At 39.7% G+C, this 27,105-nt stretch overlaps 2 protein-coding genes across 13 annotated transcripts in view; one reads left to right on the forward strand and one right to left on the reverse strand.

Annotated features, from left to right (window-relative positions):
• LUC7L3 (LUC7 like 3 pre-mRNA splicing factor) overlaps window positions 1-27,105 on the forward strand; it is a 72,422-nt gene that overhangs the window by 33,359 nt on the left and 11,958 nt on the right. For 3 of the 12 annotated variants that reach the window (XR_013487229.1, XR_013487239.1, XR_002321732.2), the window contains one exon: window positions 11,208-17,397. The gene's annotated coding sequence lies outside the window, so the exon portion shown is untranslated. Of the gene's footprint in view, window positions 1-9,550; window positions 9,625-11,207; window positions 17,398-25,047; window positions 25,153-25,496; window positions 25,639-27,105 lie in introns of those variants that run through there. The other 9 variants (XR_013487230.1, XR_013487238.1, XR_013487234.1 and 6 more) reach the window with 8 other exon arrangements.
• ANKRD40CL (ANKRD40 C-terminal like) lies at window positions 2,143-8,169 on the reverse strand. Its single transcript, XM_078156068.1, is given in 5 exon segments — window positions 2,143-2,277; window positions 3,326-3,397; window positions 3,399-3,502; window positions 4,261-4,359; window positions 8,067-8,169. Coding segments are annotated over 5 exon segments (513 nt in total).

Genomic DNA, 27,105 nt, shown 5'->3' on the forward strand with positions numbered 1-27,105 from the left:
TACAGCTGCCAGACATAGAAGCTTTATGGCAGACTCCTAGCTATTGTCTTAGAACCCTGCTTGGCCTGCTTGTTGCCCCGGTTGGTGAGTCCTGCTTTGGTACAAGCATTTCCTAGGTATTTAGCATACTTTAGGTGAAGGGTTCTTAACCTGGAGTCCATGAATAGATTTTAGGGGGTTACAAACTTGGTTGGAGGAAAAGTGACATTTTCACTAACCTCTAACTGATATCTAGAATTTCCTTGATTATTTAAAAAAAAAAATTCTAAGAAGAGGTCTGTGGGGTTTACCAGATTGCCAGAAAGGATTCAGGACACAAAAAAAGGTTAAAGCGTGCTAAAAGTGGAAGATAAGCTGGCTTTGTGGAGGAAAGAAGTGATTAAGTTTGCATCTGGGAATTTTACATTGGGGGATCAGGGGAGCAAATTATTTTTATTGTCCCATTCTCTTTCCCTACCATTTCAGAATTAAAATACTAATTTTTAAATAAACGATGCTTTTCAAATGGGAAATTGCTTCAAGTGAATATAGTAGGTATACACCAAGAATGTAATGATTTGGTGTCTGGGTTATAAGCAAAATAATTCAACAGCTCTTATGTTAGAATTTCAAAGGAGTGATTTGCTAACTGATTGTGAGTAGCCTGGAGTGGTGATTTGGTTTGGTTTGGTTTTGATTTATAGTTCTTCTGTGAACCTGTTTTCTTAATTTTTGTCATTTTGATAGCTATATTTCAGTGTAATTGATTTTTATTATCCTCTGTGTTTTATTTTATGCATTTAAAAACATTCTCTAAGAAGAGATCCATAGACTTCACAGGATTGCTAAAGAAATCTCTGACAAAAAAAAAAAGATTAAGAACTCCCTACAGAGTAACTTACAAAACTAAGTTGTTTTAATTAATGAAAGGAGCGAACAGGTATCTAATTCACAAACCAGTTTTAAAGGTGTTAAAGGTTTCCCATCTTGTTTTGTTTTCTACTTCATGTTTTAAGAATCACATTTATTTCTAAATTTTAGTATTTGATACATTTGGATCTGATGTTCTACTAAAAAAGTAGATTTACTTCTGTAAAGCACATCATGACATTCTGCATAGAAGAAATATGTTAGCCATACCCACGTTAATACAGTAGAGCAGTAGTATAAACAATTACAAAAACCTAATTTTAGTTCTTATTTTATATTTGGCTCAATTGTGTAATTTTACAAAGGATTTCTTTGGCAATAGGTTGATTTTGGTAATTTGACTTGGGTTGATTTTTTTAAACACTAGTAACGTACATTAAGTGCCTATAGTGTATTGTACAAAAACATTTATTAACTAGTAGCCACTAAAGAAGATGATCTGGAGGGTATTGGGTAGTACAATAAAACAACTGGGGTTAAGTAGTTATATTTAAGAGGTACATTTGGATAACTAAGATGCTATGGCAGGCATGTCATTTTGAGAGGTAATTGAACATGTGTGCTACCATTTTTATAATTTAGAAATTCAGTTACTTTGCCGTTATATTCGCAAGTATCAGATGAAGCGCCTAAGCAGGAAAATTAGATTAGCCTGACTTCAAGCAAAAGGGCCCACTAATTCCGTGATTGTTCAGGAGCCAGAGTTGCTCACTGTGGAATGAGGGAGCTGTATCCTGACACAATTTATGAGGTGAGGTACCATAACTACTAGCCTCACTCAGTCCTCCCTGATCCTTACTGGTTAGTGTGGTACTGTAAGAGTTTGGGACCTAGTTGCTGCCTGAATAACCAGCTATTTAAAAATAATCTTTCAAGAAGCCCATTTAGTACTTCACCTATGGTCGCCTATAGAAGATAATAAATTATTGGTGGATGAATGCTAACTGATCTTTACTTCTGCACATTTCTCTTTAACAAAGTGCTGTTGTATGTATTTGGTACTGGTTTAAGAACTATAGACTCTTTCTCTCCCAACAAAACAAAACAAAACATCCATTCTAATTAAAAAACAAACAAAAAAAACCCATGAAACAACCTGGGAAGTGAAGTTACAGAAAAGTTATATTTTGCCGCAAAACTTTGATCACAAGTTGGAGCTGAAAGTGGAATCAGACTCTTGATCTATAGCCAGCACTTAGGAGAATTTTTTTTTCTCAGGTTTTTATATTTGGCTTAGTAAGTCATTTTTGCAGCATTGTGATTGTAGCAGGGTTTCTCTATCAGTGATGGTGTAGATTCTATCATGCCATGGTTCACTAGAATTAGCTCTAGTTCTTGAAATTCCCGTGGTCTTGAAATATCTTTGTCCTTTTGGGGGTAGGGAATGACAGAAATATGTACTTATCTCTGCATGACTGATATGTATATAATAACCACGAAATATGAAGACACAGAATCATTTTTGCTAACATTTTCCTGTTCTACAAGTTAATGCTAGAACCAGTTTGACTAGTTCTTACCATTTGCCCCACCCCCAAAATCTACAGTTGTTCAGAATTTCTCGATTGTACCCCCATGCAATTTTCTGTGCAGCACTTTTTTTTTTTGGCTAGGCAATGGAGTTAAGTGACTTGTCCAGGATCACACAACTAGTAAGTGTTATGTGTCTGAGGCCGGATTTGAACTCAGGTCCTCCTGAATCCAGGTCTGGTGCTCTATCTACTGTGCCACCTAGCTGCCCCTGTGCAAGCAGCACATTTCTAAAGAAATCTGATGGCATGCTGTATGTCAGACAGCAAAAAACTTTCTCAACAACTAAAAGTATCCATCATAATTGCCAAGAAAATGAAGACTTTTAATAAAAAAAAATAATAAATTCAGAAAGGAAAAAGTGTTTTATATTGAGGATACCCCAGAGTATTATTACTATTATGTAAGCTAGGAACGAGAATAAGTTTATGCTGAGCAAACAAAGGCAAATTCATTTGGATACTCTCATCACTGTTAATCTTTTAGTAATTCCATGAGACTCATGAAGCAAATGCCATAACTGCAAAACCTTTGAACCCAAAGATTTTCTAATTTTATCAGTTCATAAATCAGCAGAGCAACTAATGTATTTAACATTTTCATATTGTTTTGGAGTGGTGGTAGTGGAGTTGCCCCTTTTCTCAGATGGACACTGAGGGTAAGTGGTTTGCCCGAAGCACATAGCTCCCAAGCAACAGAACCCAGGGCTGCATTTCCAAGACCTTTTGTATTGAGCTTTATTTACTGCCTTGCAATACTGAAATGATTAACCATGTGCATTAACTGAAATTTATGTTTAGTCCCCAGATAAATCTGGACCCTTTACTCAAATCAACTATAACTGCAACCAAGAGTTCAATTTGAGTATCATCATTTGGAAACTTACCTTTCTGAGCAGTGTGTTGGATAACTTTCCAATCTTCGCCACTTGCTCAAGGTTAATTCCTAATTCCTGACAAACTCACTTGCAATAGGTCCTGATAAGTCAGGTTTTGTCTGTCAAGTTCAATTTCAATGAAGTCATTCTCTCTTGGACTCCGTTTTCTGACTTTAAGCACCAGCTCTAGATTACCCAGAAATTTGAGGTAGTTCAAGTGAGGAAGACATTTCATTTGCATTGCATTCTGCTATTAACTCTACAGTAGTAGAAGGAAGCAGTGGCTTAGATCATTTTAAAATTAAGGGATGTATTTGGTTGTGGAATACATGATTTCTAGCACTTAAATGGTTGCTTAATTATGTTTGGCTTAGGCTATTAAAAATTCTTAAGTGGAGGGGTTGGAGAGTATGCATAGTATGTAGTGGGCATGGAAGTAATAAGTTAACATTTGTGGTGGATTATCTAATGCTAATTGGGCTGTGGCATTTTATGGTTTACAAGGTGCTTTCTCACATGGTTTTGAGATAGGTAGTGCAAATAACATTTTGATGGTTTTATAGCTAAAGAAGCAAGTGCAATGAAGAAAGACAACTTGCTCAGCATCACAAGGCTAATACATGATAGAGCCAGGTGTCATATCCAAGTCTTTTGACTCAAGTTCAGCAGCCTTTCAGCTCTCCATATAGCCTTTCCACAAAGGCACCCTAGCCTGGCTAGGTACCAGCTGTTGTGTTGAAGCTAGCCTCTCATAGGAGTTACTTTGGTGCAGAGGTTTCTGGTTCTCTAGCATCCTGTGTTGAGGGGCAGGTAGCTTACAACTCTCCAGGCTTGTGGGGAGAGAACTCCCCCAGCAGTCATACCTTCACTTTTTGGAAATAAATTCAGCATGAAATCTTGAGTTGCTCTCAGAGAGGGTAACAGGAAATGGACTCAGACCTCACCTGTGCTGGTGTCATTTTCTACCCTGGGATCAAAGGGCAGTGGTGGAGGTGCTGCATCCTCTGGTGCTTTTGCATTTTTGTCTTTCTCTTCATGCTCTTCTGGGAAAGTTGAGAAAAAGTGAGAGTTGTGAAGCATGGCACATAACCATTTTTGGCTCCATTTCCCTGCTCTGGTGCTTTGAGTACAAGAACAGGGATCAGACATAAAAGAGTTTTAACTAAAAATGTTAATTCCACTCTGATTCCCCCCAGGAAAAGAACAGATGAAAGGAATAGTAATTACCATCAAAAGTGAAAGTCTAATTTTCATTAATTCCAAATCGGGATAAAGAAGCTTTTTAAAGTATAGTGTGATCTAGGGTAAGGAAACACTTATAATCCATTGGCTTGAGGTAAAGAATCTAAAAACTTGAAATATTTTATAGTAGTATTTTAAGAAATGCTTTGTTTTAGGGGGCAGCTAGGTGGCGCAGTGCATACAGCACCAGCCTTGAAGTCAGGAGGACCTGAGTTCAAATCCAGCCTCAGACCAAACACTTGACACTTACTAGCTGTGTGACCCTGGGCAAGTCACTTAACCCCAATTGCCTAAAAATTAAAAAAAAAAAGAAATGCTTTGTTTTTCCTGCTCTTCCAGCACAGTTTGTTGTGGAGCCCAAATAACCAGTGTCATACTTCTAGCCACACCTTGGTAACAACGGCTGGCATAGTTCATGTAAAGGATTTCAGCCAAATTATTGGTCATATAGAAGGCATAAGGATGTGTTGCAGAATGTTGATTCCCTTCCTTTCTTAAGTTAGTGGTGGGGAATTGGGGTGAGTTTACCTTTTTGTCCTGGTGGGTTATAGTACCTTGGTGGGTGTTTTGCCACAGACATTGATATTGGGGCATGGGATTTACAGGGACTTTAACAGAATTTGAAACCGGTAAAGTAAGGGAATTAATAGATTATCTGGCATGCTTAGAGAGGAGAAGTGATTTGCCCAAGGTTATACAGAAACTCAAAACATCTGAGCTGGAATTTGAGCTCCCAGATTCAAAACTAGTGTTTACACAATACATTGCTGCATTTTATTTTATTTTGGGGAGGGGAGTGAGGCAGTCCGGGTTAAGTGACTTGCCTAGAGTCACACAGCTAGTAAATATTATGTGTCTGAGGCTGAATTTGAATTCGGGTCTTCCTGACTCCAAGGCCAGCGCTTTATCCACTGTGCCACCTAGCTGCCCTACATTGCTGCCTTTTTAGCCGTGTCTTAGATGCCACCACCCCACACCACGTGTGTACACACACACACACACACACACACACACACACACACACACACACACACACACACACACACCCTCCCCAGTGCTTCTGTTCAGCAGGTGTGGGTCTGCTGGGTGAAATATAAAAAGTAGGTATTAATTGGGAGGATACAAGGAGAGTACAAAAACTAGAGGGTTAGGAGTGTAGAAGGTGGCATTTAATCTAAGACTTTAAAGGTCCTAGGGGTTGCCAGAGGCAGAGATGAAGGAAACCATTCTAGGCACAAGGAGAATGGCCTGTGCAGAGGAGTTGAGGGAGGAGAGATGAATCTGTTGTTTAGGAAAATCACTTTTGACAGCCATGTGGAGGATGGACTAGAGAGAGGAAGGCTAAAGATGGTGAGACTAATCAAGAGGCCATTTCAGTAGTCTAGGAGAGAGATACGGGTCTAAACTAAGGCAGTAGCTATGTGAATAGAGGTGGACAGATGTGAGGGGTTAGAATGGATCATCACTTGGTACAGTACCTGGCACTGGTGATTAGTAAATTATTTGTTAATTGAATAGCAAGCCTCAGTAACTGGATATGGAAGGTGAGGAAGACTGAAAGGTCAGAATGGACACCCTTGAATCTGTGACTGAAATAATGTGGTACCCTCAACAGAAATAGGGAAGTTTCGAGGGATGAGTAATAATAGTAATGGCTCATTTCTATAGTGCTTAAAGTTTATGAAACATTTTCAGTCCTTTGAGCTAGAATATTACTGGCTGCAGTACTGCCTGGTTTAGACTATTCAAGTCATAACTTTTCTGAACCTCAGTTTCCCATTTGTGAAATGGGGATAATAAACCCTGTAGTACTTACCTCACAAAAAATAGTTGTCAGGATCACTGAAATTGTGTGTGTAGCATTTTGCAAACCCTAAGTGGTATATAAATATCAGTTGCTGTTTTATAAATGAGGAAACTGAGGTAAAGAGATTGACTTGCTAGTGTTAAAGAGCTAGTGAGTGTGAGAGCTGGAACGTAATTGTAGGTCTTAGTAGTCTAATTCCAGTGGTTTGACCTTTATAACATGGCAATAACAACTCTTATTTAAATGACACTTTAAAAGCATTTACTTCACTAGGGAATGAGGTTATATGTACAGTAGAATAGTAGTGAGGAGCAATAGATAAGTTTCCTTCAAAGGTCAGCTCGAGTATCACCTAATTCATTGAGGCTTTTCCTGATTTGCCCACATCCTTGGACTTCTAGGGTCTTTCCATGGCCACCTACCTGCTCCCAAATTGCATTATATTTGTTTTGTATCTACTTTTGTGTGTACATGCTTGAGGTCAGAGATTTTGTTATTGACTTTGAGTCCCCATTGCCTAGCATAGTTTCTTCCCTTGGTGTTTAAATATTTCTTAAATTCAGTTGGGTTTCTCCGTTTGTAAATGAGGAAATAGACTCATCGAGGTTAAGTAATTATACTGTTAGTATCTAGTTATTGAGGAAATGTACAAAAAAAAATATACATTTGAAAAATAATATGCATGAAATGTTCAGTCTGTAGTAGGTGTATGTCCTTAGATAGTGAGTCATTTAATGACATGGCTAGTGCTATTTTGTAGCTCACTGGTTCTTAGAGCCCTTGAACCAGATCAAGGATAATATGGTGGACTAGTTGGCCTCCATGCCATGTAGCTTCTTTGCCAAGGCTAAAACTATCAGTACCTGACCCCTTTCAGCTGACTGCTTCACTTCACCATCCTCAACCCCCTAGCTAGGCCTAGACCCTAGCCTTTCCACTACTGTCTCCTTATCTACATAAGCGTCACTGCTTTCTCCTTATCTACACATTATTGAGGTCTGGAACTTCCGTTAACCCCTCTCTGGTGCAGGCTGACTTTGTTCTCAGAGTTTATTAGTGGAATTATCCCTGTATACAGACATTTGCCTCTATTTTATTGACTGGGGGAGGTTGCATTATTCTTTTCAGGATCATTTTTCTACTGTCTGACTGCTGCCCTGGGAGAGTGGAAAAATTTTCTTTTAGGCTTTTGAATATTTCCCTAGGGTACAGTTCTCACTAAATGGTCTACTTTTACCCCAGTCTTTGAGATGGAGCTAGAAACAATTAGTTTCTTTTAACACCTTTCCCCATTTATGTTTTGAGAGGAGGCAGTCAGAAGATTGTGTTTAATACCTGCTTAGTCACCAGTCTGTCCCTTCCCTGTGTCTAGCATTGAGACTGTCAGAAATGAGTGATAACTCTTCTGGTTTCTTTGCCCTGCCTCTTAGCAAGGTCATTGTAATGCACAAGCAAGCTTAGTGTTATGGCTTCCTTATTCACGCGATAAGGGAACTCAGTTCATGAATTACTATTTCCTGATTCCAGTGCGTACCTCTCCTGTATGGAAACTTTGTTCCTTAGTAAAGAGGAGGGGAAGTGGAGAAGGTCCTCTGGGATAGTTTGCACATGCTTATAAGTAAAAGCTTCAAGTGAGCTCAGCTATTCCGTTATGTTACCTTCCTGTAAAGACCCTTTTAGAAAGAGTAATCATTAGATTACCTTCTGTCTCCTCCCTTATCTCTTTATCTGGGCCAGACCTCTGATCAGCTCTAAGTGTCAGGTCAGTATTCTTCCACACCCAATCTAGGAAAGATGAAAACATGCATTCATAGAGCACTCAACTTTCAGAGCATTTTGACGTTTGTTAGCCTCGAAGCATTGACTTACAGTTTTGTTGAGCAACAAAGTGCAGGGCACTTTTGGCTAAACCAGGGTATTCTTACTATAGCAGATTGCAAAGCTAAGATTCAGAGCAGCTAACTTACTGAAGATGAACTGTAGACAAGTGGTTATATTCTGATTTCCAGCCCAGAGTTTTATTCTTTAGATGAAACTACAAAAACCACATTGTAGAGAGTATTTGGTGGTCAGTGGAGGGTGAAATAGAAGTGATTTTATTGTGGGAGTATACAGTTGGTTAGTTGGCCAGAAAGAATAAATAGATGAGATTGGAAAACATCACAGATCTGGCATGTAGACATGGTAGTGACAAGGGACTTAAATTAACCAGGGAACTGCTGGAGCTCTCTACCTAAAGGAGGGAAGCTGATAATTTTGACTTGCTGTTAGAATAATTTCATTCCTTAAAAGGTAGAAGAGGATATGAGGGACACTGTTATCAGTAAGGAACTTGTTGCTGATGTAGAAATAATGAGTGTTGAGAGGAAGTGACCATTCTATCTTAGAATTCTGGATCAAAAAGGAGAAATTGAGCACAATCTAGTATGCACCATAGTTTTTTTTTTTAAAGGCAGTTGGGGTTAAGTGATTTGCCCAGGGTCACACAGCTAGTAAGTGTCAGGTGTCTGAGGCTGGATTTGAACTCAGGTCTTCCTGACTCCAGGGCCGGTGCTCTATCCACTGTGCCACCTAGCTTCACCAGCACCATGGATTTTGAAAAAAAAGATTTCAAAGTTTGGAGAAAGGATATCCTGTGGCCTAAAATTCTTCAGGGTAAGTTGGTCCAGGAAGCTTAGGAAATATCCAAAAATGAAATTCTAAAGGTACAAACAAATGATCCTGATAGGGAAGAAAATAAGAAATATTTAAAGGGACCACACAGGGAACATCATCCACCAACCCAATTTTTTTTTAAGCTAGGCAATGGGGTTAAGTGACTTGCCCAGGGTCACACAGCTAGTAAGTGTTATGTGTCAGAGGCCCTAGTTGAACTCAGGTCCTCCTGAATCCAGGGCCGGTGCTCTATCCAGTGTGCCACCTAGCTGTCCCCCAGATTTTTAAAAAGACATGAATAGAAGATATAAATAAGGGCAAGTAGCTGAATTAGTATTGGGGTGTACCACAATCTTGTAAGAATAGTGTCAGGACACATTCAAAAGAATAAGCGATGTCTTCCAGTAAAGAATATGAACAGGTGCTATTAAAAACTACACAATTCCAGTGCAATAATATTTGCCTTTTAAAAGTTTATGTCTTGCTTTTATATCACCCATTTCCAAATTTATCCTTCTCTCTCCCTATAGAGCTATCTCTTCTAACCAGGAATGAAAAAGAAAGGACAGCTGAGGAAAACCAGTCATGTAAACTGAGTCTGACAGTATGTGTAGTGTTAAACCCCAGTATTTCCCTACTCTTCAGGAAAAAGGAGGGAGGTGTAGTTTCTCATCTCTTTACATCTCAGTTTGGTCATTACAATTATCTGGTGTTGAGGGTTTTTGGTTCTTTCCATTTATATTATCATTGTGTGGGTTGTTTTCCTGGTTCTATTTACGTCACCCTGCATCAGGTTTATATAAGTTTTTCCTATGCTTTTTTTCAATATATTCATCATTTCTTTTAAAAATATTTTTATTGATATATTTACATAGCCTACATTTCTCTCTCTTCCCTATACCTGCTGAAGAGCTGTCCCTTGTAATAATAAGAGGAAAAAGAAAAAATTCAACAAAACTAAGCAACATAGCAAAAAAAAAAAGCCTAAAATTACATGCAGCTTTCCACTCGCATAGCTTTCCAACTGTGCTAAAAGTGGGGAGAGGTGCCTTCCAATTCTGATATTCTAATTCTGTAATGGTCCCCTTGTAATGAAAGCCTTATGTGGAAAGATTGTACATTTGTTTAAGTCAGGGGTTCTTAACCTGGGTTCCACAGACCCCCAAGGAAGGGATCTGTGGATAGCTTTCAGAAGGTTCATGAACTTAAATGGGAAGAAAAAAATCCATCTTGTACTAACCTCTAACAAATTTAGCATTTTCTTTATTTAAAAAACATTTTTCTGAGAAGGGGTCCATGAGGCCAAAAAAAAAAAAGTTAAGAACCCCTGGTTTGAGTAGATCTAATATTTTAGGTGACTTTTATATGAAATTCAACTGAGACAAAGTGTCAGGGAGCTCTGGGTTTACTTTTCCAAAGGAGCACCAGTTCAAATCCTAAATGCTGCACAGTATACTGTCAGTTTCACCTTGTGTGTGATGGAATTGAAGTAATAGTCACCTTCGGATTGCCAGTGGCAATCTGGTATTAGGAACAAGGACACTAGACTTGGAGTCAGGACACATGGGTTCCGGTATTGGCTCTGCTAATAATTGTTTTTATGGCACTGAGCAGGCCGCTTCAAGGGTTCTCGGTTTTCTCCATAAAATGAGAGGATTAGACCAGATGATCTCTTCCAGTTTGAGAATCCTGTGTGTATGGTGGCAGAGTTGTCTCTCTCTCTTCCCATTCCCCAAGCCCCCAACATGTAGCATGAGGTTGTCATTGTCTGACTCAGTTGGAGGCAGAATAACTTCAACTATGGCCTTAGTATTAGCTAACTCATCACTGGCAGCTCTATTCAGAGCTAAATACTTTTCTCCAGAATCCACCTGGTGCCCTTGTATTTTTTGGGCCACAACCAGAGGCCTCAGCGGCTCAGATCTTTACTTTTGTCCCTCAGATAAAGTACAGACAGGTTAATTTTCATTTAGCAAATATTTATCTAGTATTTACTATGTACAAAACTGCATCTAGGTGCTGTTCCTCTAGCCTTTGGCACAGGCTAACCTTATTGCCTTGGAGAGAGAAGACTCACCTTAGTTGTGTAGTGAGCTGTAATTAGGCCTCCTCCAAGTTGATGCCTCAGGGTAAGCCCTACCTTTAGTACATTAATACTAAGAGGCTCCTCTCTCTGCCCCTTCCCAGAAATCACATCTGTGACAGCAATAACAGCACAAATGGGAAACAAACATCCTACCTGATAGGCATCTGCCTTAGCAGAGATCCAGGGTTGTTCTCAGGAAAAGATGGATCTGAAATCCACTGACGCCCAATGTTAAACGTGAGGAGACAGGCGCTGGAGCTCCTGGAGCCTCTCTCCCATCCCCAGGTGCGAGGAGGGTTGGGAGGGGCAAGGGCAGGGGCAAAGTCCTGGGCTGGGAATCTGCATGGAGGAGGAAGGGGTGGCACTCCAAGGTTCAAGCATTTGGGGAAATTATTACATATTAAGAGACTTTATGATATTAGGGGTGTCACTGTACCCAGGGTGGGATTTCTCTAGATGGCATGGCCTTGGAAGAAAATGGGTGGGGGTGAGGGTGGGATAGGGTACAATGCAGTAGTCCTGGATGCTGCCCAACCCTAGGGCAGTGGAATACATAAGTTTCACTTGATTCTTTGCCCTTTGTCCTGGGCTTTTCCTTTCTACAGGAAACTGCTGCCACTGAGGGGAAGAGGAGGCAGGCTGAGGCCTAGGTGGGTGTGACCAAGAATAGAATAGTCAAAGCAGTTGCAAGTTCTGGGTGTATGAGGCTGAGTCTAGAGGAATGGTAGGGAATGGAATGAACTAGTGGAACATAGAGGGGGGAGGGTTTAGTGGTGTCCTACTCATTCACTTGCATTTATTGAGTGCCACTCCTTTTTGCAGCTGGAAATGATCTCTACTCTAATTTAGTTTTTTAACATTTTCTTTTTTATTATGAACTGAAACATGAGAATTTCAATATACAATGAAAAGAAAGGATTTATATATAAATTGAGTTGTTAAATGCCATTTGTTTTTTAGAAGTGTACATTAAATATAACATAGTAACAAAATTGCCCTTTTTGTCTGTGATCTCTTCTGAATGTCCTCTCTGTGTATTTTTAATGTTTTATTGATTCAGTTTTTTTTTTATTTTGCATTACTATCACTAACTACTAACTCTTCCCTATATACTCCACACCCCAGTCTCTTGCACAAAGGAATAAGTATAATCAAACAAAACAAATCAACACATTAACTATATTTGAGAATGTGTGTCTTGTTCTTTACTGGGAAGCTTGCTTCATCCTCTTCTGAAATCGTAATGGTTCATAGAATCTACAATTGGAGTGGTCTGATCTTTTCTGCCCCTCTCTTCTTCATCTAGCCCAATGGTCAGCCTTCCATAGCTGAAGCTTGTTTTGCCAGTGACTTTCCTATCTGGCTCTACCCCGACCCTCTTATTTTCCTGTTAAATTCAATGTATTTCTACTCCAAACTGTGTGTGATCTTCTTCCTTTTGCCTTTTTCAGATAAGTACCAGGTTCCTAAGATCAGAGGTTCATAGTCCACACCTCTCACCTGCATATTGATGTTTATATACTCTGGCACATCCTGCTTATGAGAAATGGTTTCTCCCTTCATTTCTTCATGTATTCTTTTCCCTTCCTTTTTTTTTAGACAAGTGGTGTCAAACTTAAATAGAAATGATCCCTGTTGGTTGCATGTTGACTTGGAAAACCCACAAATTGACGTCTATAGTATATCTTTATTTTGTTAAACATTTCGCAGTTACATTTTGATCCAGTTCCTGCCTCACTAGGGAATTTTGTTGGCGATGAGTTTGACACCTCTACTTTAGCCCAACAGACTCAACCAGGCCCTACTTCCTCTGTGACCCTTGAATAAAGTGAACTAAAAGGACCAAGTCTCTCTCCTTTTTAGAATGTAAGCGCTTGGTCATCATTTTGTCCCTTGTAGTTGCTCAAATATATTCACCTTTCTAGGTTTCTTATCTCATGCATTTGCATTTCAGAGAGTCTACCCCAGCCTTCAGCTTTTCATCAGGAATGCTTGAAAAATCCTCTATTAAAGATTCTTTTTTTTTTTTTTACCCTGTAGGATTATACACAGTATTACAGAATAAGTTATTCTTGGTTATAAGCCTTTTTCTTTTTCTTTTTGGTGTGTTGTATTCCAAGATTTCAGAATCCTTATAGTTGCAGTATAGTTGTTGGTGATCCTAACTCTGTTTCTTTGGTACTTGAACTTTTTCTGACTTCTTGAAGTTTTTGTTGTTGTTGTTGGAAGCTCTGGGTTTTGGCTATGACATTCCTGTACATTTTCAATTTGGGGGTTCTTTCAAGTGGTGATCCAGTGGATTCATTCTGTTTTCACCTTGTTTTCTGCTTCTAATAGTAGATCTAGGTAGTCTCACGATTTCTTGAAATATTATATCCAAGTTTTTTATTTGGCCAGTAAATTTTCTGGGGGTTTGTTGATTCTTAAATCTTGCTTTGTCCTATTTTTTCAGTTGTTTTAGGTAGTAGATACACATCCTGTGTTCAATTTTTTCAAATTTGGCATTGCTCTGATATTTTTTGTTCTCATTGAATCATTTAATGATGTTTGTTCCATTCTATTTTTCAAGATGAGAAGTACTTGGGTAAGGTTTTCTACTTTTCTGTTCTGAGCTTTTTTCCTCAAAAGCTCAGATTTGATTTTTTATGTCTTCTATCTGCTCTTGGGAGTCCTTGTGGCCAAGCCATTTCTTTGTTTGTTTTTGTTTTCTTTTACTCATGTCTTTACTCAGACTTGTGGAATTATTCTCTTCTTCTGAATTTATCTCTTGGTCTTCTCATAATCCATAGTAATTCTTCATTGTATTAGGATTTTTCTTCTGTTTTGAGATGTCTCCAGTTCCTGGATTGAGACTTTGTGCCAACATTTTGGCTTCTCCCATATTTTTAGATGGGGTATCTATACTTTTTTTTTTTCAGGTGAGGCAGTTGGGGTTAAGTGACTTGCCCAGGGTCACACAGCTAGTGAGTGTCATGTGTCTGAGGCCAGATTTGAACTCAAGTCCTCCTGACTCCAGGGCCAGTAACTCTATCCACTGCAGGATGTCTACACTCTTGTCCAGCCCTTACTAAAATTTGAATACTGCCACTGTTGCCCTGAGACAGTTGTAGATAGAGTGGTTAAGGCCTGAGATAGGAAATCTCAGTCCCTTGCTTGTACTTTCTTTCCTGGTTTCTCAGAGTACAAGCCAGTCTTGGTTCAGTCTCTTTCTTCTTGCATGTCCTCTCTGGGGAGTTGGCTATGTATGGTCATGACTTGCCCTACTTAGATATCAGATTATCATACAGGCTAGAGGCTTCAGACTACCCCCTAACCCCCACCATAGCAGCTATGAGCTCTTGGCCATCTTCTTGTGTAGTTCCAGATTGGGTAGAGAAGATTAGTATTGCTTCTCTTTGGTTCTGTTGCCTCCGCTCTGCTTCATCTAGCACTTTTGTGCATTTTTACCATGGCATTGCTCAGCGACAGTGGGCTTAGTTGGAGCATTTCATCTTACTGTGTTTGCTGGAAGTCTCCTCCTCGGATTTCTCATTCCATGCGCCTAGACCTCATCTTTCCCCCCTTACCTCATGGTTATTTTTGTCTAAGCCTTTTCTTCTCTGTCTTATTTTAGGCTTTTTAAGGTAGTCTTTGTCCTAGCTTATCTCTTTTCTTATATTTGATTTCTTAGCTCCCTTGGGTTCAATTATCACCTCTATGCAGATGACTCTCAAATCTACATACCATCCCACATCACCAACTATTTTTGTTGGACACCTCCACATGGATGTGTCCTATATGTACCTCAAATTCAGCATATCCCAAAAGAACACACTGTTTTTGCTCAAATCCCTCTCCATCTCCTGCAGTTTGTCCATGTTCCTTTAAAGCAAGGTGTCTGTGAACTTTCAGATTTTTTTTTCCAGCCAGAGGAAAAGTTTATTAGTGATAAAACACTTAGGGCCAGGTGACACCCGTAAGACAAGCGGGCATGAGAGGTTCTCAGCCCCGAATGAGGGCCAGGGTAGATTTTATATACTTTAGGTGACCAGGGAAGGGTCTGGGTGAGAATTCCCAGAGATTGGAATGTCTAAGAGATTGAACAATGGGAATAGATAATGAAGGAACTGAAAGGTATCTGAATGAGATTAAAACGTAGGCTAAGGCTTTCAAAGGGAGATGAGGGGCTGGGGCCTGTAGACAAAAGGGGAGCCAGATTCCCTTTAGGGCAAGGGGCAAAGACCTTGGCTTGGGCCACACCCCATCATTCCCCCTCAAACAAATTTGACCCAAATTTTTTTGGGGAAAGGGGCGAAGGTCTGGACTTCTGAAACTGCTTCCTGCTGGCACGGGGTGTAGAGCTGTCCCTGCCTCTCTGGGTCCTGTTTGAGGGATCAAACTTCAAAAGCCCGGCTGATGCCAAGGTCAGCGGGGCGCAATCCTCAGATTGGTGTACAGCCTGAGCAGTCATCTGAAAGTTGATGGCTCCAACCCTAGAAGAAAGGAATCTGGCAAGGATATTTAGTAAACATGGATGAAACAAACACAAAAATATGATCATTAGTGGAATGAGAATAGGAACCAGTATAGAAAGAAGCCAGGACTCCCATGAAAAAGATTTTGGGGCACTAAAGTTATTGTGAATTTCTTGCATCCAACTAGCTTTCTCCAAAATATGAGCAGTGCAGAATTCTTATCTGCCTGAAATTGTTATACATGCAACAAAATGTGTTTGCTAAAGCACATACACTCCCACTGGAGGCAAGCAAGTAGTCTAGGGCTGTTCTGTTATCTAGAACTACTTTTGCTAAGGAATCCAAAGATTGCTGGTTTCCGGAGACCATAAGCTGTCACATTTGCCAACTGGTGAATAATCTCTGTAAGCTTAGGGAGAATATGTTCATGCTGTAAGTTACACCAGGACATAAGATAGTGTGCTCCCTTTTTAAGAGACCAAAGGACATTACCCCAAAATCCATTGTTTTGCCTTTAACTTAGAGACTGTAGGCTGCTTGGCATTAGAAATGGAGAAGGGTGGTGCTAAAAATCCGAGGGTGCACACCCCGAAGTCTTTGTAGGGTGTCAAACATGAGTGACCTAAACAGTAGTTCTGGGGTCTTGCCATCTGTTGGCACTTAGTTTCACCTCTTCCCCAAAACTCTTGTCACTAGTGGGGTCTGCACAGGTAGTACAGCAGATTTTTTTTAATAATTGTGTTTCAATATAACTGATTTCCTTAGAAATCCCATTTGTTTTATTTTAATTCAATTTTTGCTTTTTGGTGAAGGAATCAGGGTTAAGTGACTTGCCCAGGGTCACATAGCTAATAAATGTCAAGTGTCTGAGGTCGGATTTGTATTTTATTCATTTAGAAACATTATGCTGAGAATGGGTCCATAGGCTCTCCCAGCTCGCCCAAGGGGTCTGTCTGTGACACAAAAGGGCCCTCTGTCTGAGGGCATTACAATTCTTCCAGTCACCTAGGTTGATTGCCCAGAAGTCATCCTTGGCTCTCCACTGTCCCTCACCACTCCTATATCCAGTCACTTGCCACGTCTTCCTGGTTATATTTCCTAAATGTCTCTTCACATCTGTTCCTTTATCTCTCCATGCACAGCTATCAGCTTAGTCTAAACCTATTTAGCCCTTGCCTGGACTCCTTGCAATAGTAATTGATCTTCCTATAGCCAGTCTCAGCTTTGTCTAATCCATCCTCCTCATAGCTTCTAAATGAACATTCCTAAAGCACAGGTCTGACTGTGCTACACTCCTGCTCAAGAAACTTCAGGCAAACTTCCCCTTTGCCTGTAGTATAAGCAGCAAAATCTTTTGCTTGGCATTTCAAGCCTTTCCCAGTCCGGCTCCAGTTTGTCCTTCCAGGCTGATTATGTGTTACGCCCCCTCACATATGATCCAGCCAAACCAGCCTTATTTTTGTTCTGAGTACACAACGCTTTGTCTTCCACCTCCGTGCCTTGCACAGGGTTTTTCTTCCATGCCTGGCCTGCCCTCCCTCCTCACCGCGCCTCATAGAATCTTTCATTCCATGGTTTAGCTCAAGTGCTATCTCCTTCAAGAGGCATTTCCTGATTCTGCTGTTGGTGGTACCAAGTAATTGGGAAGGCCCCAATTACTGTGTGTTCATTTTGTATATATCCTTTTTTCGTTTATTTGTGAACATGTTGTATTCCTGAAGTAGCATGTAAGCTCCTGGAGGGCAAGGACTGCCTCACTTGTTTGTATATTTGTTATCTACAACCAGTTACAATGCTTTTCACCTTCTAGGTATTTAATAAAAATGCTTTTGATGAATGGCCATTTCTTCACTGCCTGGCAAGACACTTTGCACAGAATGGTTCCTTAATAAATGTTTAAATGCATGCCGAGCACAAAGCATTGTGCTGGGTGCTTTGGGAGACAAAAATGAACAAGACATATTCTTTGCTTTTGGGTTTCTTACTGTTGCTGGGGGGTAGATGAGCAGACAGTTGTGAAACAAGGAAGAATGTGATTGGTGCAGAGGAATGCTCTTGAAAAAGTACCATGAGAATTCTGAGGCCACTTTCATCAGCTGGGAATCAGGAAGGGCAGTGACTCCCCATTAATGTTTGCTGAGTGAATGAATGACCAGAGCAATGACTTCTCCATCATCTCCTAACGCCCTCAGAGTGCAGTTAGGGTTGTAAGAGGTGAACCATGCTGCCAGAAGAGAGTCTTTAGGAGGGGTGATCAAGTTACATTTGGGGAAGCAGAAAAAATGTTATGGAAGATGTGGGAGGGGGAATTATTGGGCCCTTCCAGGCCGCTTAATCCCTTTTCCAGTACCTGAAGTCTGGTGTTATATTCATTTTTCATATGCCAAAAGGCCAACACTCATCTTTCCGTGGTCCAGCCAGCCTTACCCAAGAAGCTGCTTAGTGTGATTTCAAGGACACTGAAGATAATGCTTTCTCCAAGTAAAAATAGCTCCCCCACCTGGAAGAGTAAACATCAGTCTTTTAGCTCATCATTTATTAAATGAATGTGGCCACTATACACTTTGGGGCTTGAAACATCATCACTGAGACTTGTATAAGTATTGGTTCCAGGGAATCTGAATGTCTGGCGGACTATAAATTAAGAGATGTTTATGAAATTTTGTAACATAATAGAAAACCAAATCTATTTTATATGTATTTCCCATTTTGGGGAATAAGTGTTTTTAATGATACATAATTTCATATTTAATATTTTAGAGGGAGAAAATACCCCTAGCCTTGGAATTTTTATTATTATTGTGGAATGCAAGATTGCCTTAACTGAAAGATTTTGTCACTATTAAAATAGAAATACTCTTTGGAGGGGAGACATTTTAAGTTGTTATCAGTAAACCTACGTCCTGCCCTGTGAATGAGGCTGAGACTTTTCTGAAATCAAGTTTTGAGGAGGCCCTTGCATATTTCATGATTCATTGTCCATGGATACCCCATCATGAGCCCATCCATATTTGGGAACATCTTCTCAGGACGTCAAAACTTGGCTACATTGAGGATATCTAAAGCTCATTCATTCCCTTGAGGCTAGGCAAAAATGTCTAATTCTTCCCATTTTGCAGATGAAGAAACTGTAGCGTATAAAATTCTGAACCAGAGTTTAGGGCTCTGTTTTCCCAGGCATAGAGGCCATAAACTCTATTGGTCACCTGTATGCTTGAATGACTATTTCAAACCCGTTTCTTGGCCTGGCGCCTGCTTACCTCTCCAGCCCTGCTGCACATGACTCCCTTTCAAACTGACGACCTCACTGTTCCTCACAAATGGCATTCCATTTCCTGTCTTCATGCCTGGAATGCACTCCCTTCCCTCCTCTTCTTGGAATCCTTAGTTACCTTCAGTGTTCAGCTCATATGCCATTATCCACAAGAAGCCTTTCCTAAAACCCCAATTTTCTAGTGCCAACACTCCCACCCCCTATCCCTTGTATCTGTTTTGTGTTATCTACCTGTGCGTATATTGAAGTTTTCCTCAATAGAATGGGAACAGGGCAGAAACTTTCACTTCTGTCATTGTGTCCTGTCTCTAGCATAGTGTCTGGCACATAATAGAGATTTAATAAATGGTTGTTGATTAATATATTCCTTTCCTGTCACCATTGTCCAAGGCAATAATCCAAGGACCTAACCTGAAATGAAGTCCAGATGGATCATCCACCAAAATTCCTTGTCCCTCCTGACCGTCAGTCATTCCTGACCTCTTATACTTATCCTTAGGTAATTCCCTACCATCAGACTGATTCATCGTTGCTGCTCTTGGACTATAGTTTTCTGTAACTAGAAAAGGCTACAAAAATCGAGCTGATAATTAACAAGCATTAAGTTCTTATGCGTCAGGGACTGTGCTAGGGATACAAGGGCAGAAGAGAAGTAGTCTCTGCCCTCAAGGAGCTTACAGTCTAGCCAGGGGAATTACACATGTGTGGATGTATAAAGAGGAGACATTAAGTTGATTTGGGAGGAGGGCCACTAACAATTTGGGGATGGTAGAAAGATCGGGAAAAAGCTTTACGTAGGAAGTGCTGTTTGACTTTGGAAACCTTCAAGGAAGGAAACTAAGTTCTAAGGGGTGGAAGTGAGGAAGGAATTCTAGGAATGGGGGATTACAAATGTGAAGGTAGATGGGAGGTGGGTTGGTGTGTATGAAGAACAGTAGTAAGAAGGCCAGTCTGTCCTGTAGTATGTGTGAAGGGGAGTAATGTGTAATAAAGCTGGAGAGGTAGGTTGGGACCAGTTTGTGAAGGGCTTTAAATGATAGAGGAGTTTATATTTGATCCTTGAAGTAATATAAGGTACTGGAGTTTCTCAGTTGAGTGGGGGTGAGGGGGATGTATGTGAGTGAGACAGACTTTATTATAACTGTACTCTTAAGAAAATTACTCTGGATTAGAGAGGAGAGAGACTTAAAGCACAGAGACCTATTAGCTTATTGTAGTCATTCGGATGAGTGCTGGTGAGAACATACAATTATTGTTATATGAGTGAAGAAGAATAGATGAGAGTGAGACGTCCAGGATGACACTAAAGTGGTGAACCTGAGTCAGTGAGTGAAAGGATTGTGGGGCCCTCAGCAGAAATAAGGAAATTTGGAAGAGGGGAGGGTTTGGGGGAAAAACCCAAGTTCTGTTTTGGACATGTTGAGTTTGAGATCTTTATGAAACATTCAATTCAAAAAGATCCAATGGGGCCTGGAGCTCAGGAGGAAGATTGAACTGGGTATAGATAGATTGGGGAGTCATCAACTTCTCTCTCGCTACCAGGTCACCAATTAGTTACTAAATCCAATAGTCATTTTTCAGTCCATCCTCAACTTCTCTGGTACATTTAACGATATTGGCCACTCCTCCCTTCTGGATTCTCTTCCTTTGGCTTGTCTAATAACCAGACCTTCTCTTCACCTTCTAACTTTCCTCTCTTCTTGTTTTCCTGATCTCTCATGGGGATGTTCCCATGTTCCTTCCTCTGCCCCTTTCTCTCAGCATTCTTGTCTTTTATCAATCTCATTAGCTTCAATGAAAAATAAGAACTCGCATTACTATGGTGCTTCAAGCATTACAAAGTGTTTTCCTCACAACTACCCTGTGAGATAGTGCAAGAATTAATATCCACGTGGGACTTACCCATGGTCACATAGTGTCAGAGCCAGGATTTGAACCCCAGTCTTCTGATAGCAAATCTAGTACCGTTCTCATTATACTTACAACTCAACATGTCCAGACTTTCAATCTGATCTTTTCTACCCAAATTGCTCCTCCTGACTTCAACCATTTCTCTTAGTGGTATCATTATTTACCTAGTCTTCCATATTTGAAATCTTGGTTATCTTTCACTTTTCCTCTAAGCCTTCTTGAGACTACATTTTCTGACCAAAATCTCACATATTGAGGGAAGTGGTGTGTGTGTGTGTGTGTGTGTGTGTGTGTGTGTGTGTGTAGGGAATAAGCATATTTATATAGCACCTGACTGCTCCAGGCATTGTGCTAAGTAAGCACTTTCCAAATATTATCTCATTGTATCCTCACAACAACCCTGAGAGGTAGGTGCTGTTAGGGTCCTCATTTTACAATTGAGGAAACCAAGGTAGACGGAGGTTATGTGAGTTGCCCAGGGTCACATAGCTAAGAAGAGTCTGGAGCCTAATTTGAACTCGGGTTTTTCTGATTCCAGGCCCAGTCCTCTATCCACTGCACCACCCAGCTGCCAGTATAGGGTAGTATGTAGTAAATACAGAATGGCCCTTAGCCAGACCTAGGTTCAAATCCTACCCAGACCTTAAGCAAATCACTTAGTGCTCCCAGGTTACTCCAAGAATTTAAGTTGCAGAACATTTGATAATATGTATCAATGGAGTGAATTTCCTCCGTGAAAGAGTTCCATACACAAATGAAATCACAGGTTCGGTTTTTAAAAATCATGTATGTAAACATACATGTGTGTATGTCTGTGTGTGTGTGTGTGTATGTGAGAGAGAGAGAGAGAACAAGGGTCTATTCGTCCCCACACTTGTCTGTTTAAATTATTGTTATTTTCCTCTTGGGCCTGGAGTAAAAGAATACTTAAAGGGAGCAAGTGGTGACCTGGGTGCTGAGGACAGCCCTTCCTCACTCTCATCCAGAAGTCCCATCTCTGACTGTCTTTTCCTTTTACGCTGGCTTAAGCTTCATGAGAAGATGGGGAGAGACAGACTTGGGATGGGCCAGTAGACCATGTGAGAAATCAGAGCCTTGATGAATTCAGTATATAGGTATACTGGTTTAGGTGTGCTGCTGCTGCTGGGTGGTGGTGGTGGTGGTGGTTGTTTTCCCCCTTTCCTTCTTCCTCCTCTCTGGCCTTGAGATTTGAACCCTTTTGGTTTGGGGCCAGAAGCCAAGAGCATCAGGGCTCTGTGGTTTGAGCGCTGATGCAAATGACTCTGGCCCCCTAGTGGCTGGGTGCTGTAACCACCACTGGTGATTGAGGGCGCTGAGGCCAGCATTCCAAGTACAAGACCAGGACTGATCCGAAGGGCCATGACAAGAGCAGTGTAACAAGAATGGAGCCAAAACAAGACTGGAAGCTTCTGTGAAACCTCGCTTTGTGGTGGGACCATAGGCCAGTCCAAGACAAGCAAATGCTTCCCTTGATCTTTCCCATGAACGTTTGGGGTTGAAGTGAAGAAAAGCTTTGAGGAAACTTGGGAAGATGGAGACACTGAGCATTCCACTTAGAGAGGACTTAAAATTCTTATAACTTTGTCCTTTTTAATAAACCATATGGTTTCACCAATAGATGTCTAATAGTAAAACCATTAATGAAGAGTCATGATTGAGAAAGAAGAGGTCCGAGGTAAATGGGAATTGAGACTCTAATCACACAGCTTGTTTTATAGTTTTCCAGTAGTATGGAGCAGTTATTGCATTTTCATACTCCTAGAATTCAGCGCACTAGGCCAGCAGGGCTTCTTCATGCCCAACCTCTCTCCATCCAGAGGCTTGGGAGGTTGGGCAGTTGAAGCAGGGACATAGCAAAGATCTCCCTCCTTGGTCAATTAATGAATTGGGGTGACACTTATGCAAAGGCATAAACTGGCACAATATCTGTAAACCTGGGGCTGTTGCATCTGCAGCACCTCAGGTAACGTCTGGGAAGTCTGCTAGGTGTACCTGCCTGTAGCCATCATCACATATGTTGCTATTTTATAATAGATTATATCTGATATCTTATAAGTCTCTTATAATTATGTCTGTCATATTCTACAACCAGACTGTAATCTTTTTGTTAGCATCTTGTATCTTCTTTAGTGCCTAGCTCTAATTTTCTTAGTTCTTATTTTTTCAAATAAATAAAATAATGAATTCATTGGTTTTTATAGCAAAAACAAATCCTAAAATAAAAAAAAAATAATGTAACATGAATAGTGATTAAAACTCCATGTTTTTTTATATTTATAATAAATTACTATAATAGTAACGAGCTGGGGTGGGGAGCATTAAAGACCCATGAAAGGTGGAGTCAAACACATATAAAGCACTTTGCAAACCTTAAGTGCTAAACAAATGTTAGCCATTATAATTTGTGGTTATTTCTACAGTACAAGTGTGTTACCCATTCTTGATCAGAAGTCAGATCTATATCTGTCCATGACAAATGGGTTTCCTAGCCATTTGTATTTAATTTTTTTAAAAATTGCTTCTATAAATTAATTGATTGATAAGCAGGTCTTGACTTCTGTTTCTTTTGCAGCACAGGAATTTTTTAAATTGGAAGACATCAAAAATGTTAGTTTGTAAATTCATCATCCATAGTTCTAGCCTTTTAAATGAATGCAGTCATTTCATTTTCTAAATCTGAGTGTGTTTTTTAAGTCATTGCATTATTTATTTGGAATACTAAGAGATTTTTGTATTTTCAAAAAATTTCTATATATGAAAGTTTCAGGAGGATATTTGTTACAAAAATTACTTTGCTTCATCTTTATTATCATCACTAAGCAAAATGATGTTTTTCTTTCACCTGAAACCTCCTTAGAAGTATTCTGTTGTAAGCATATTTTGCAACAATATATAAGTGCCTTGTGCTGTATCCCAACACGAGTAGATAATTTTGCAAAGAACCTTATTTTTTGTGGACTTAAAAAAATTAAATTGATTACTTTTGTAACGAATTTGAAAACTATGTAACTCCTCACTCACTTCTCAGTACAAATGCTGTGAAGTATTCTATGCATCTAAATTGCCCCAAACGCTACATTTTAAATTAGTGGCTTTAGACTCATGTTTTGTCCTGGCCCCTATTGAGCTCCATTGCTGCAGAATCCAATACATTTCTTCCACATTGTATCATTTTAACTAAAAATTCTGTCAATTATAGTGAAAATTTCTTGATGTGTTATTGCCGTTAATAGATGTGCAAAATAACAAATTTTCTCTCACAGCAGTTTCAACAATATATTGCAATATGTAATCAAATGATCTTTTACTATATCTTGTTTCATTCCTTTACAATGCTAAATTTTAATTTCTCAATGTATTACAAAAGTCTTCAAACAGGAGCAGGTAGGTGGTGCAGTAGATAGCACCGGCCCTGAACCTGAGTTCAAATCTGGCATCAGACACTTGACACTTACTAGCTATGTGACCCTGGGCAAATCACTTAATGCCATTGCCTAGCCAAAAAAAAAAAAGAGAGAAAAAACAGTCTTCAAACATACGAGCAATTCTTTCCGTCGTATCTATTATCATATTATTAATTCTACCAGTTGTATTGAAAATTTATTGATATGTTATTGCCGTTAATAGATGTGCAAAATAACAAATCTTCCCTAACATCAGTTTCAATAACATAGTGCAATATATAATCAGATGATCTTTTACTCTATCTTGTTTCGTCCCTTTACAATGCTAAACTTTAATTTCTCAGTGTATTAAAAAGTCTTCAGTTCTTTCCATCATATTATTTAATATCATATTATCTACCATTTGAAACTTTGGCATAATGACTAGTTGAATATTTTTTCAGCTTATCAGTAACTTCAGGTAACATCAGTGTTTCTCCCATCTAGCAGTCTTCTAGGAATATTCTCAATGTACGCCTACACTTAGCACACATAAGAAGCATGTAATAAGTGCTTGTTGATTCATTGCTGCCATAGAAATATTTTCTGGAAAAAAAAGTTTGTTTTTGCTTATTAAAAGCAGATTTTTTCAGGGAAAATTGCCTTGCCAACATGTTCTGCATGTACCCTTTGAAAAATTTCCTTTCATCTTATTAAATCTGTTGTCTGCAGCTAAAGTACTTGTACAAGGCAAACATGATGGTCTTTACTTTCCCTCAATAACAGTATTTGTGAATCCCAGCAAGGAACATAGCAAAATCATAGTTTCTAGATTTAGACTTTTTATTGTTTATTTCTGTATTTCAACTACTTAAAACTTATCGTCTTTGTGGGGCAGCTAGGTGATGCAATGGATGAAGCACTGGCCCTGAAGTCAGGAGGACCTGAGTTCAAATCCGGCCTTAAACCAAACACTTGACACTTATTAGCTGTGTGACCCTGGGTGAGTCACTTAATCCCAATTGCCTAAGGAGGGGAAAGCTTACTGTCTTTGCTTGGACTAATGTTACCTGCTCCATTGGATTTTTCACTTTAAGCTGCTTATTTATTAATCATGATGCGGTATCTCACTTTAAAAAGATTAAGCCCAAAAAATGTAATTTAAAGTTAATTATCGAACCTCTCAAATGAGTATATACCTTCTTGGTTTTTAAAACTTTGCATTAAAAAAAAACCAAACAGCATATTGTATGATTGACATTGGGAGATCTATGTTATTATGGTACTTTAAACTTCCACATGAGGATTTAAAGTTTTTCAGTTTACATTCTTAATGCTCAAATTCAGCAAGCAGCAGGAGATCCCACAACTCATCCGTGTCATGCTTAAACCAACTGACTGGAATGGTGGCAGTTTAAATTCAAGTTGATACGGGCTGACTCAAATTTGATCTCATTTTTGCGTACTGCATTACGAGCTGTACTCTGTTGTAAGTATCTGTGTGCTTCCAAAATTTTGGCCGTTTTACTATCCACCCCCCTCTCAAAGGTTTATCCTTCCTCTTCACCAACCCACACTTTGGAAAACTGCAGTAGATGCTCATGTTGACAGAATTGTTCAATTTAACGCTCTCTGTGAGGTCTTGCTGAGAGAGAGGCCACCTCAGATACTGATATATTTAGAAAGTTTGGCTATAGGTAGAAAATAGCATGTGTTCATTCAGATAATGATATCTAGGTAGAAAAAAGGATGGGAAGAGATGAGGACAAAAGGGAAAGAAGTGAGAAATTGAAGGGGAGGTAGTGGAAGAAGTGGGAAGAGGTCCGAAAAGAGTGGGAACGATTCATCAGCTTGAATCCTGTCTCAGACACTAGCTGTGTGTGACCTTGAGCAAGTCACAACCTCTCAGCCTCTGTAAGCTGTGGATAATAATAGCACCTGTCTTACAGGGTTGTTATGATGATCACATTATATTAAAAAAGCTCTTCTTGGTGAACTGGCTTGGTGTCTTCTTGGAAGAAACTGATTCAAGCAAAGGTCATGGGGAACCACTAGGGGTCACTGTTGATCATGTGAAGGGCTGTTGGCCTTGTTCTTCCATCTCGGCACTGTCCGGTCCATTACAGACTGCAGTCCTGGTCTACATTTCCCCTTTCTGCCTTACATACTCCTTATGCACACATAACCTTGTTCTACAGTTCACAGTGCAGAGTGAGGGATGAGTAGAAGGATGCAATCAAGATTTTCTGAAAAGGTGTTAGGAAGTTCTGAAACTGCTTCCCCTCTGTCCCATTTCTGATCCCTTAACACCATCCAGCCTCTAATTAAAACTCTTCAGGGCGATATGTCATTTTTATTCCACGTAGCCAAGTTCTTCATGAAATTCTCATGTAGCTTTTACATTTTTGACATTTATACTTCAATAACTGGCTATAAGGATGGGAAGAACAACCTTTAAACAACATTCAAATACAAATTGAATTTTCTCCATGCCTGACGTGGATTTGGATTTTGCTGTACTGTAGCCGTTTTCTAGTTGTTGCAGGATCAATCAAACAAGTATTTATTAGACCCTTAGTATGTCAGGCACTGCCATAAGTACTCAGAACATAAAGACGAAAAGGAGACAGTCTCTTCCCCCAAAAAAGCTTGCCTTCTGGGATGGATGGGATGCATGTACAGATAAGTTAATAAAAATACATATGCAAAATAAATGCAAAGTAGTTGGGGGGAGGCACTAACTTCATAACTCCCCTCCTTCAGCTTTCTGAGTCATATTATGCTGTTTCGTGACAGATTTATACAAAATAAAGGACCAAAAAAAAAAACCCAACTAAGCCTTAAGTAACTAGCTGATTGGTTAACCCTGCTAATAGTCCAGACACAGAATCAAAGCATTTGAGAGTTAGAAGGGACTTGGCAATCATCTAAACAGCTAAAAGGTGGCATAGTACAT

The sequence above is a fragment of the Phascolarctos cinereus genome, unplaced genomic scaffold (genome assembly GCF_003287225.1).
Source record: "Phascolarctos cinereus isolate Bilbo 61053 unplaced genomic scaffold, phaCin_HiC Scaffold_5;HRSCAF=322, whole genome shotgun sequence".
NCBI classification, from domain to species: domain Eukaryota; kingdom Metazoa; phylum Chordata; class Mammalia; order Diprotodontia; family Phascolarctidae; genus Phascolarctos; species Phascolarctos cinereus.